Below are 13,269 nucleotides of genomic sequence, written 5' to 3'. Positions count from 1 at the left end.
CATTCTATCATACAGTATCATAAACTGGATCTGATTCAGGAGAGCTTGAAGATGCATGTTAATGGTGGCAGCAGACTGTTAAGGTTTCTTGATTTATAGATAGATTTCTCTTCAGGGGAACAAATTTGCAAATTATTCTATAAAAATATTTTTAAACTAATTATTAATAAATATCAAAATTTCATGTGAAATAATATATACCAAAGAGGATGGAAATGAGTTTATAGGAATAGTTATCAACAAATAATGAAATATATACTGAAAATCTCTCACTCAAAATCTGTATAAATACTCATCACCTTAATGAATGAAATCCACCCTTTCACAATATATTCCTCATTTCTACATGGTATCAAAGCTCCTCTTATCTTGAGTAAGACTTCCTCTTCTCGTTGTCCGAGGACAGTAATCTCTCTTCTCCATTGATTTGTCACTACCGATTTCCTACTTTGCTCAACAACAACAATTCCTCTACTGATTTACCATTGCCTATTTCTAGCCTAGGATGGGTGACCATTAGAAGTTGTAACCTATGAATTGTGAGCTTCCTCCTATTTATAGAGGTGGAAGCAACTTAACCCTTAATGGATCATATACTCATTGGATCTCTATCTAATTATTCAATTGGATCTTTATCAAATTATCCAATTGTCCAATTGGATCTTATTCATAGGATCCAAACTGAGGGTTCCGCCGATATATCATATCTGCACCTTTACTTATCACAACATCCACCATATATATAACTCTAATCTCCTTTAAATTATCCAAGGGTGATAATTATGCATCTTCACGAGCATAATTCTCTAATTTTCTCTTTGGATATGATCTATTAGGCTACATTGTTGGCTTTCAATCATCTACTAAAAATGATCAAAATACCAGGAGAATCTAGTCTAATAATAAATCCTGATCATAAGTTATGGTTATGACAAAATTATCTTATTCTATAAGTAATTCAAGCCTTAATCGTTGACTCCATAGCACCGCTAATATCTTCGTACAATACTATAGTAGAAGTATGGTCAAAATTACAAACCATTATCACCAATTGCTCTCATACTCACATGTTCAATTTTTTATCTATTCTGATGAAAACAGCACAAGAGGAAAGTACTATTACTAAATATATACAAAATATAAAAGTTATTATAGATGATTTAGCTTTAATAAGTCATTCCCTAAGTGATGAAGAAGTTATTATCCATACTCTCAATAGCTTAGGAGACGAATATAAAGAACTAGCGATAATAATTTGGATATGAGACTCAACAATATCATTTGAAGAACTATATAACAAATTAATTAATCATAAAATATATTTGTAAAAAAAAGAGAGGATAACATGACCTATTATCATACCTTCATTCAGTCAAAAATATAAAAGAAAGAGCAATCAATCAAAGCAATAAGAACTTCAACAAAAGACCAAACAAGATGCCTTATGAATACATGGGTAATACATAGAGCCATCATCCTCTATTACACTATCAACCCTTGTGGCAACTTCAATTTAAATAACTCAGCAAATAACTTCCACTATAACTATCAGTAGCTTTAACATCCTAATAATAACAATAAACAAAAAGTCATCTGTCAACTCTGTGACAAAATCTGTGACAAAATCATATAGACAATAAAAGTTCATCGGTCTCGACCTAAGCCTATTACTATACCTAATTGGTATAGCAGTACTTCAATTGATATGTGGCATCGTCACCCATCATCCTTCGTTCAACAATAGTTTCTTTCTCGTTACTTTCTTTCAACTTCTAAATTAAGTAGAATTATAACTTATTATGATACTTGCTTTATTAATAAAAGTTATAAACTACCTTTTAAACTATTTTCCATATCCTACTCTATACCATTTAAAATTATCTACGTCAATGTTTGGAGCATTGCTTGACCACTTCTTTTGATAATTTTAAATTTTATGTCATTTTCGTGATTACTTTATTCAATATACATGGTTATACCATCTCAAATATAAATATAAATTCATCATGGGCTTTATTCACTTTAGAAAAATGGTTGATAACTTCTTCCAGTCTATCATTAAAATGGTTTATTCTAATGAAGAAGGTGAATACTAAGCATAGAAAACCTACCTCTCATCCTATGATATACAACATCTCATGTCACTATCATACACACCTTAACTAGCTGGCTCTGCTAAACGAAAACATTAACATATAATTGAAACTGGTCTCATCCTTTTACACCAAACCTCCATCCCACCAAAAATTTGGTCAGTAGTTTTTCATACTGTTGTTTGTCTTATTAACTGTAAGCTCACTCTAGTCCTACAACATCAGTCATTATTTAAAAAATTATTTCATAAAATTTTAAATATTTAAAAACTTAAAATGTTTAAATGTTTATGTTATTTTTGGCTATTATGCTTTACACAAGTTTTAGGCAGACATACAAGATAATGAAACTTGGGGATGTAGTTTACCCACCAAGAGTTCTCCTCCTACTTCATGTAATCTTTGTCCACCATGATCCAAACCTATGGGTCAAAGATGCCAGTGAGTTCAATCCAGAGAGGTTCATTGAAGGGGTCTTACAGGCATCAAAGGAACAGGTTGAGTTCTTCCCATTCGGTGGAGGCCCTCGAATTTGCATCACCTAGAACTTTGCATTGTTGGAAGCAAAGGTGGGACTGAGCATGATTCTTCAGCATTTCTCCTTTGATCTCTCACCATCGTATGCTTACGCTCCACACACTATCTTCACTCTTCATCCCTAGCACGATACTCAAATAAGGTTGCGAAAACTCTGAAGTACTTATACTGAGGAAATCGCAAGCAAAATATGTATGTGAAGTTGAGTCCCATTGTTGCAATAGGGATCAAACACAAGTTTACTATGAGCATGTATTCCTTAACATTCTCATATTGAATATTTCCAGTTCCCCAAGATAAATATAATTCATAAGAATTCGATTTTATGAGCTCTTCTAAGTTTAACCATAGATGTATGAGATTATCATTTATTATATATGTATTTACGTATATGATATAGTAGTATCGTTGATCAATTATTATCTAGCATATGGTCTTTGGGAACTAAAGCCAAGAAGATGGCTCCTGAGATTAGAGTTTGAACGATGGAATGAACCCCACCAAACCAACCAAAAGAGGTTTCTAAATGTAGGATGACCCCTCTCAGATTCATATAAATGTCCTTTCAGGATCATATGGAAGAGACACTGAAATAAGAAAAAAGTCAATCCTTTCCACTACTAAAATGTAGGAGAATATAAAGAAATCCTCCCGCCATCGAGGTGCTAACCAAGGAGGATACGGGGGAATCCCCCTCTCTCCTCCAATATTAAAATGGTAATCGAGGAGTCTCCCTTGAGATGCTCGTCTCTCTCTCTCCCCCTCTTTTACCCTTTTCATTTTTTAAAATACTAGTCGAGGAGGACATGAAAAGATAGTCCTAGCACTATTTGTGGAATCCAGCCCACGGCTACATGGCCCCAATCAAGGCAGGGTGACCTTCCACTAGCTACCATTCGCCACGCCATTGCTATATCAAGCCAATAACCTCTCGTCCACAAAGACTGAAGCTCAAAAGGTAGCTTGGGTAGTTACCGAGTTGCCAAGTTGCCTCCTTAATAAAATATTCATAAAATATTCATAGAAGATTATAAGAAATTTAGGTCGGTTACGAATTAGCTCTCCTATTGAATATTCGTAGGAATATTCTCAGAAGACCAGAAGACAGTTTGGGCCGATTATAAATCGTCTCCCCAGTGAAATCTTTGCAAGAATATTCTCATAAGACCATAAGGCAATTCAGGCCGATTACGAATCGGCTCCATTGTAGAATATTTGTAGGAATATTTTAAAAAATCAAAAGGTAATTTGGGATAGTTACGAATTATCTTATCTATAAGATCTTCATAAAATATTCTCCTCCCTTGATATTAGTATAAAAATGTACCCTTAGCTCCAAATAAAGCAGGGGAAAAAAACATAAGAAAAGGTGCAACTAAGTAATAACTTAAGCTCGAAGGTATTGGCTCAGGAAACCCCTCCCGACCTCGATCTTTATGCATGAATGAGGTAACCCCTCCCGACCTCAATCTTTGTGCATGAACAAGGCTGGAGAAACCCTGCTCTACCTCGGATGGCTCCTTGCAAATGGATCAGGGCCACATCGTATTGACACAAACATCAACGACATTTTTTCCTAATAGCTTTCATTATTATAAAAGGAGATATGGAACTTTGTGATTACCTTCCTTACCATAGTGAACAAGAAGGAAGCTTGCATTTCTCTACTTTGAATCTTTATACATGTAGGCGGATGGAGGATGCCTTGGATGATATGTGGTGACTACATGTCAACTGGTGGTAAATTCTCTATCACTTGTCTCCCCTAAAGGCGTGCTTCAGGGCTATCGCAAGAGGGATTTGAAGCACATCATTTGGGTTTTTCCATTAAGACAATGTTCGAGGATCTCGTTTTGTAAGTCAGGTATTTTTCGATTAAAGTGTCACGGGTTCATTGGGCTCGTACTTCCATCATAGTGATTTTTCCTTAGCGATAATTAGGTTTCTCAGCTCATATACATTGGACAAATTTGGCCGGTGCCTCTGCTACAACCAACTAGTCAGGTTTCTTATGCACATTCGACCTTATGCCTCCACCATAGCTGATTTATTTTAGTGTCGATCAGGTATTCTTGACTCATGCTTCTTGAGTGTATTTGGCCTAGTGCCTCTGTCATAACAGATTTATTTTGATATCTCGGGTTTTCTCGACTCATGTCTTAGGTGCATTCGGCCTTATGACTTCGTCGTAGTAGATTTATTTCGGTATTGGTTGGGTTTTCCTGACTTCTGTATCTCGGGTGCATTCAACATTGCGCCTTCATCATAACATATTTATTTTGGTGTCGATTTGGGTTTTCCAACTCATATATCTTAGGTATATTTGGCTTTGCACCTCCACTATAGTGGATCTTAAGTCTTTCCACTATGATAGGCTTCAAATCTTCTTTCCGCCGTGGCGGATTTCATATCCCTTCTCAATTGTAGTAGATCTGTCTTCCCATCATAGTAGGTTTCAAATCTTCTTTCCATCATGATAGATTTCATGTCTCTTCTTTGCTGTAGCGAATCTCGAGTCTTCCTGCTATAGTGGGCTTCAAATCTTTTCTTCAAGTCTTCCCGCTATGGCAAGCTTCAATTTTTCTTTTTCAGCCATGGTAGATTTTATGTCCCTTCTCCATTGTAGTAGATCTCAAGTCTTGCTGTGAGCTTCAAATATTCTTTTCATCATTATAGATTTCATGTCTCTTCTCTACTGTCGCATATCTCGAGTTTTCCTGACGTGGTAAGCTTCAAATCCGCTTTCCATCGTGATAGATTTCATATTCCTTCTCCACCGTAGCAAATATTAGGTGATTCGGATATGCTAGCATTGTGTTAATTGGGAGGATTCTGATGGGTGCTAGTGTTAGTGGTAGTTGAGGCATTATCTGTGGTTGAGATGGCAGTATCGTTTGTTGGGCTAGTTGAGGTAGGAGCGGGGCAACAACTTGCAATATGCTCATAAGCATCTACTCATGAAGGGCAAGGTTTAGGAACACCTCAGCGGGAACAAGCAGGTGGCTCAGGTTCATCCTTAGGGGTATGGGGCTTAGGTCGCTGAATAGGCGCTAGTGACTCGTCGACGTCTATTCCGAGGTGGACACATCCACATGTGGGAAGAATGATATTTGCCCCCGCCCCCCGCCCTCCCGAGTGAAAGTGCTATGAGCTGGAGGCATGGTCCCCTCATTGAGAGAGTTAGTAGGCATACGTTCTTGCGATATTGTGTCTTTCTTCTAGCACCAAATTGTTAGGAAAAAAATGTCATTGACATCTTGGTTAGTCCGACGTGATCCAAACCCATATGCACATGATTGTTTGAAATGCCTCCGAGATGTCTCTGAGAGGGCTTCAAGGTGGCTCCGATGTGGATTCAAGGTAGCTCCGAGATAGATCCAAAGTGATTTTAAGGTAGACGAGTCGAGCTTCAAGGTAAAATTATTATGCTTTCGAGGTGCCACCCTGCATGAAAATTAGGGTCGAGGATGGTTTTATGAGATCCTCAGGTAGTTCCAAAAAGGAAAGAGTTCTTCCTTCCTTTTTTTTTTTGTTTGTTTAGGATATATTTTTATACTTTTGAAAGATAAAAAAAAAAGTTGATGATATCTTTCAACGAGTATAGGATTGTTTATATTTCTCTACTTTGAATATAGATGATATCTGGGATAACATGTAACAACTATATGTCTATTGGTAAATTTTCTATCAAGCAACAGAGAAAGATTTGTCCGCTTCAGTCATGCGGTGTACAATAGCCGCCGTCTTTGACCACGAAGCTCTCGTAGGTCATCGCTGAAGTCATCTCCCTCGAACCCTCCACCCTTTTCGTCGCCATGAAGTCGTGTTTGCTAGAGGCTCCACCCATACGATCGTCCGTGGCCATGGCCGAGTTCTTGGCGGCGGACGTGCTGTGGAGCTTGGGATGGGGCGTGGCCGGGCTGCTGTTTCTGGCGTGGGCCTTGCGGGTGCTCAACTGGGCGTGGTGGAGGCCGAGGTGGCTGGAGCGCGCCCTCCGGGCGCAGGGGCTCAACGGCACCGCATACCGCTTCCCCTACGGCGACCTCAAGGAGAACGCGCGGTTCAGCAAGGAGGCCCGCGCCAAGCCCATGCCCCTCGCCCACAACATCATCCCTCGCCTTCTCCCTTTTTTAAATCGCGCCATGGACGAGTACGGTAAGCGCTTCCTCCTCCTCTGTTGTCGTCATCGCCTGGGCAGGAGCTCCAATTGTTAGAACTCGATCTTGTTCTTGTGCATGCAGGTAAGATATCATTTACATGGTTGGGGCCTGTGCCGCAAGTGACCATCACGGATCCGGAGCAGGTGAGGGAGGTTCTATCCAATAAGTTCGGCCACTTTGGGAAGCCGAACCAGAACCCCCTCGTCCGGTTCTTCGCCAGAGGGCTCTTTGTGTACGAAGGCGAAAAGTGGGTCAAACATAGGAGGATTCTGAATCCTGCTTTCCATGCGGAGAAGCTAAAGGTGATTGATTCACTGTTCTGCGCAATACCCAAACGGAACATCTTGGAAGTGCATCCATCCGTCCTGTTTCCAGTTTGATTCATACCAAAATGTTTATCCTCATCAATTTTGCAGCGAATGTTGCCGGCATTCTCTGCTTGCTGTAGTGATCTGATGGATAGATGGGAGAATATGGCGGGCTCTGAGGCATGTTATGAGTTAGATGTTTGGCCTGAGCTCCAAAGCTTCACTGGAGATGTCATTTCACGAACTGCCTTCGGTAGCAGCTACGAAGAAGGAAGGCCAATTTTCCAACTTCAAGCTGAGCAGGCTGAGCTCCTTATTCAAGTTGTCCAAAATCTTTATGTCCCAGGGTACAGGTGAGTCCTCCTACTCAATTCCTTGTTGAACGAAGCATAAAGGAAGAAACATCAGAATTTAGTTATGTTGAAAGGATCATTGATTTGATGATCCGAGACAGTAGGTGGTCCACTGATGCCTTGCTTGCACATTTCAAAGCTTCATCTCAAAGACTTCGAAGCTGCTACACATTTCTAATCACAGTATTGTATTGAGCTCATAAATTATGCGAGTTTTCGAATGATTCGTAGAATATGGCTACTAATAATTGCTGTCAAACAGGTTTCTTCCCACCCCAAAGAACAAGAGAATAAAAGCAATTGATAGAGAGATCCGATCGATTCTGAGAGGCATAATAAAGAAGAGAGAACAGGATATAAAGACTGGAAAGGCAAGCACCGATGACCTGTTGGGCCTGTTGATGGAGTCCAACATGAAGCGCTTACAAGAAGATGGGAACAAGAATGCCGGGATGACAACCGAAGATGTGATTGAAGAATGCAAGCTCTTCTACTTTGCAGGGCAGGAGACAACATCTGCGTTGCTGACATGGACAATGATCTGCTTGAGCATGCATCCTACTTGGCAGGTCCGCGCTAGAGAAGAAGTTCTTCGAGTCTTTGGCGAAAACAAACCCGATTTTGATGGCCTGAGCCACTTGAAGATCGTTGAGTATCATCTTCCTGCTTTGTTCTTCTGCTTAGCTGAACTAAACACACTCTGATTGCTAGTTGTTTCGACCCTATTCATCAGCATGCTGTTCGTGTTCTTTCTTGGACTGAAAGATGAGGAAGATTTCACCAAGTGATGGACTGAAATTTGTGTGGGCAGGTGACCATGATTCTGTATGAGGTGCTCAGGCTATACCCTCCAGTAATTATCCTCCGGAGGCAGACATACAAGACGATGAAACTTGGAGATGTGGTTTACCCACCAGGAGTTCTCCTCCTGCTGCATGTAATCTTCGTCCACCATGATCCAAACCTGTGGGGCAAAGATGCCAGTGAGTTCAATCCAGAGAGGTTCGCCGAAGGGGTCTCAAAGGCGTCGAAGGAACAGGTTGCGTTCTTCCCGTTCGGCGGAGGCCCACGAATTTGCATCGGCCAGAACTTTGCGTTGCTGGAAGCAAAGATGGGACTGAGCATGATTCTTCAGCATTTCTCCTTTGATCTCTCGCCGTCGTATGCTCACGCTCCCCACACTGTTTTCATTCATCATCCCCAGCACGGTGCTCAAATAAGGTTGCGAAAACTCTGAAGTTATTGTACTTAGGAAATCGCAGGCAAAATATGTATGTGAAGTTGAACCCCATTGTTGCAACAGGGATCAAACACAAGTTTACTGTGAGCATGCATTCCTCAACATTCTCATATTGAACATTTCCGATTCCGCCATGATAAAATGATTTTAAGAAGAACTCAATTTCATCAGCTCTTTTAACCAAATATTATCAATCAATTATTATCTGTCATATGATCTTTGCGTGATCTTAAAGCTGGCACAATGGAGGCAAGATCTGTCCTCGTGATTTGCTCATGGGGATAAGTCTAAAGCATACAGTTGTGGATTGCCTCTTCCCTTGTTGTCTATACGGACAAAAAAACAAATGTCGCATATTAGTGGCTATCGAGGAGGGCTGCTTCTCTATAGAATATTTCACCGTTCTACTGTTCTTTATGATCAAGAATACAAACTCACTTTTAGCATAGTTACTAAAGGAGAATCACTTGTCACTCGTGACCATACTTATCTTAGGTTATTAATTTAGATATTAGAGAGACTAGATTGAGATAACTCTTCTGGCCTCAATCTTTATACAGGTGACACCTTGGATGCTAAGTGTTTTTATTTCTGAGACATCTCGACCACACTTCGAACATTCTTGTACACATGGATCAGAACTATGTTGGGTCTACTAAGACACCAATTGTTAGAGCTAGCCCCAGGATATGTACCAAAGGATAATTTTGGCAACACAACAAGATAATAAAGCGGAAAGAATAAAGCGACAAGAACAAACAAAACACCAGAACACCAGATATACGTGGTTCGGTCAATTGACTTTGACCTACATCCACGGAAGAAAGAGGAGCAAATTACTACTATAAAAGAGGGACACTTACAAATGCCTTAGGAAATGTTCCTAGGCCATAAAACACCTTCAGCTTCCTAAACAAGAAGACTTCAAACCATAAGCAGGTTTTCTTGTGATGCCTGCTGTACTTCTTGTGGTGTCTGTGGTACTTCTCGTGGTATGTCTAACATCAAAGCTCAGGCCCTTATTTATAGTTCCAAGACGAGACAACAAGTCTGATTTTCCCGATGTGGGACTATGGGACTTGCCAAACTAACAAATCTCCACCTTGGCATGTCCCAACAAAACTTGCTCCACCTTCTTCACAAAAGCCCCAACGGGCAATCACCAACAATGAACACCAACCAAGTCCAAGCACTGCTTGAACTTGTAAACCGGAAGAGGCTTCGTAAACATATCAGCTGGATTGTCCTTCGTATGAATTTTCTGAACAAGGACTTTTCCTTCAGCAATCAACCACTTAGCGGAATTATCACAAGAAACTGCATCTGAATAGGAAGTAGGCTCACCAACTTCACTTGTTTCTTCTGCAACAGACAAAGCATATGCAACCAAATTTGCATACCTTTGTGGTGGTCGAATATTTCTCATATGACGTATATGCCATAATTTGGTGATGTCAGAATCAGACAATGATGATGACGAAACTGCAACTGAACCTGTGATAGTAGTTCCCTGCAGAATATACAAGCTACCAGACCTACAAGCTTTCATAACAATAAGGGCACTTCTAGAAACTTTCATAACTCCACCTTCAGCTGTGTATTTACACCCAAGGGCCTCTAGGGTGCCTAAAGAGATGAGATTCTTTTTCAAATCAGGAACATGTCTAACATTAGTGAGCGTCCTCACAATACCATCATGCATTTTAATTCGGATTGTTCCTCTACCAACAACATCACATGCGGCATTATTGCCCATCAAAACAATTCCACCATTACAAGATTCATATGTGGAAAACAAATCCCTATTGGGACACATGTGATAAGAACAACCTGAATCTAAAATCCATTCATTTTTAGACTTTGTCCTGTCATCAGTAGCAAAGAAAATATTTCCAAAATTCTCATCAGATGCTACACTAGCTTCAGCGGATTCAATAGTTTTCTCAACAAATTTTTCCTTTTGCTTTAATTTATTTTTCAATTTAAAGCAATCAGATTTAATGTGCCCCATTTTATGACAATATCTGCATTCCAAATTTCTATGTCTGGATTTAGATCTAGATTTAGATCTACTACTGTCAAATTCTCTTTTATCCATTTTATCCCTGACAACCAGACCCTCAGCCTGATTTCCTTTACTTTCCCCAGTGATATCTCTGTCTATTTGCTCCTTAGATTTTAGTGCAGATTTAATTTCCTGATACGAAACTGTTTCTTTTCCATAAATCAAAGTATCACGGAAATGCTTAAAAGATTGGGGAAGAGAACACAAGAGCAACAAAGCCTTATCCTCATCATCAATTTTTGCATCTATATTCTCCAAATCCATAACCAAAGAATCAAACTTATCAAGATGCGAGAGTATAGATGTACCTTCAACCATCCGAAGCATATACAGTCTCTGCTTCAAGTAGAGACGATTCTCCACTGTCCTCTTCATGTACAAAGCTTTAAGTTTGTCCCACATGCTCTTAGCCGTAGTCTCCGTAGCTACCTCCCATAAAACCTCATCAGAGAGATTTAGAATGATGCTGGATCGGGCCTTCTTATCCATACCCGCAAGATCTTCTTTTGACGTACCATCTGGAATGTTCTCAGCACCCCGAAGTGCCAAATCAACTCCGTCTTGAACCAGAATGGCCTTCATCTTGAGTTGCCACATGCCGAAGTTGACATTTCTATCGAATTTCTCGACAACGATCTTTGATATTGTCATTGTTGCCAAAAGATCCCAGAACCAGGCTCTGATACCAGTTTGTTAGAGCTAGCCCCAGGATATGTACCAAAGGATAATTTTGGCAACACAACAAGATAATAAAGCGGAAAGAATAAAGCGACAAGAATAAACAAAACACCAGAACACCAGATATACGTGGTTCGGTCAATTGACTTTGACCTACATCCACGGAAGAAAGAGGAGCAAATTACTACTATAAAAGAGGGACACTTACAAATGCCTTAGGAAATGTTCCTAGGCCATAAAACACCTTCAGCTTCCTAAACAAGAAGACTTCAAACCATAAGCAGGTTTTCTTGTGATGCCTGCTGTACTTCTTGTGGTGTCTGTGGTACTTCTCGTGGTGTGTCTAACATCAAAGCTCAGGCCCTTATTTATAGTTCCAAGACGAGACAACAAGTCTGATTTTCCCGATGTGGGACTATGGGACTTGCCAAACTAACACCAATGATATCTTCCCATAACATTTTTGGCATTGGAAAGAGGGCTCGATATCCTATGAATGCTCGCTCGTTGATCCTCTCAATGAACGCTTTAGCAAAGAGGTTTTGCCATCAACCCTTAGTACTTTCACCCAATGAGGATAGTAGCCAACCTTTCGGCACATTGGTGCATCCATCTACATTGATGAGATACTAGTGCAATATTCAACGACCTTGTCTTTCACCCTTGAGAATGAACTTGAGCCACCTACTCGGTCTCGTCGAGTTGTTCTTAAATCTTACTCAGTAAATACAAACATTAACAAGCATGATACATACAGTCACTCTACTTTTGCCTCAATTTGCCTAACAAGCGATGCCACCGACTCAATTGTAGTCCCTAGCTCCACACACCATTAGCACCTTGTCAAGATTCCCTAACTCGACGTGGTGCCAATATCCCATAAATGCTTGAGGCCTGTTAAATCATCAGTTGAGGGGACACTTCAATGGATCACACCACTCTTAATCTGCCTCGCTTGAATCCAAGGCCCACTCAATGGACTTGATGGATAACTCCCTACTGATCCAACAATGGTAGATGGGCCAACATTTGGAGGAGATGCTATGAGAGCTCCAACAATCAACATGGGAAGCATTGGTTGACTCCACCTAAGGTCGATTCTTGTTCACCCAAAAAATCTAAGAGAAATTGATTTCAGCGAGCTTACATTTCCCGTCCCTAGAGACGTTCGATGGTAATGTCGATCTGATGAGCATATTATGACTTTCTATAGTCAGATGTCACTATATAGCATCTTGAATACCCTAATTACCTCACATTCCTAACCACATTAATGTTAGGATCAAGTCGGCACTAAGAGGGGGGGGAGTGAATTAGTGCTTTCATAAAATTACATCGGTTTGAAAAATCTTTCGTTCGATAAAAAGCCGTATCGAAAAGATGTTAATTTGAAAGCATACGAAAGTGTAGCAAATAAGTAAAGCAGTTTGCAATAAAGGTAAAGAGCTTAAAGCAAATATAAACTGAGTTTTATAACGGTTTGATTATCGTGACCTACATTCACTTCCGATTCCTCTTTCGTTGAGGCTACCAGCATCCACCAACGGTCTTCCTTCAATAGGCAAAAAAATCAACCATCTTTTTACAACTTTATTCGCCTTTTGATAGTCTCAAGAGAGAATCTTTACACCCCCACTCACTCCTCTCTAAATAGAAATCACACTTAGACTAGAGGAGAAGAATTCTCACAAGATTACAATAGAATTTTCTCTTGTTTTTGTTCTCAGTTCTTGTGTTTTTGAGTAGGGATGAGAGGGGTATTTATAGGCCCTAAATTAATTCAAACATAGAGCCTAAAAGTATCTCATCCCTAGTTTTCAAGGTCCTGGTGGTAT

General features: G+C 40.0%; 1 protein-coding gene across 1 annotated transcript; it reads left to right on the top strand.

Annotated features, from left to right (window-relative positions):
- The first annotated feature begins 6,380 nt into the window (after positions 1 to 6,380).
- On the top strand, positions 6,381 to 8,778 carry LOC135632258 (cytochrome P450 CYP72A616-like). Its single transcript, XM_065140674.1, has 5 exons — positions 6,381 to 6,785; positions 6,872 to 7,092; positions 7,207 to 7,451; positions 7,714 to 8,098; positions 8,263 to 8,778. Exons 1-5 carry the CDS (start codon positions 6,446 to 6,448, stop codon positions 8,686 to 8,688), a joined length of 1,617 nt encoding a protein of 538 aa, XP_064996746.1. The 5' UTR covers positions 6,381 to 6,445; the 3' UTR covers positions 8,689 to 8,778.
- The last annotated feature ends 4,491 nt before the right edge of the window (positions 8,779 to 13,269 follow it).

This window comes from Musa acuminata, chromosome BXJ3-3 (genome assembly GCF_036884655.1).
Source record: "Musa acuminata AAA Group cultivar baxijiao chromosome BXJ3-3, Cavendish_Baxijiao_AAA, whole genome shotgun sequence".
In the NCBI taxonomy this organism is placed as follows: Eukaryota; Viridiplantae; Streptophyta; class Magnoliopsida; order Zingiberales; family Musaceae; genus Musa; species Musa acuminata.
The sequence above is the reverse complement of the archived record's forward strand: the minus strand, read 5'-3'. Positions and strand labels throughout refer to the sequence as shown.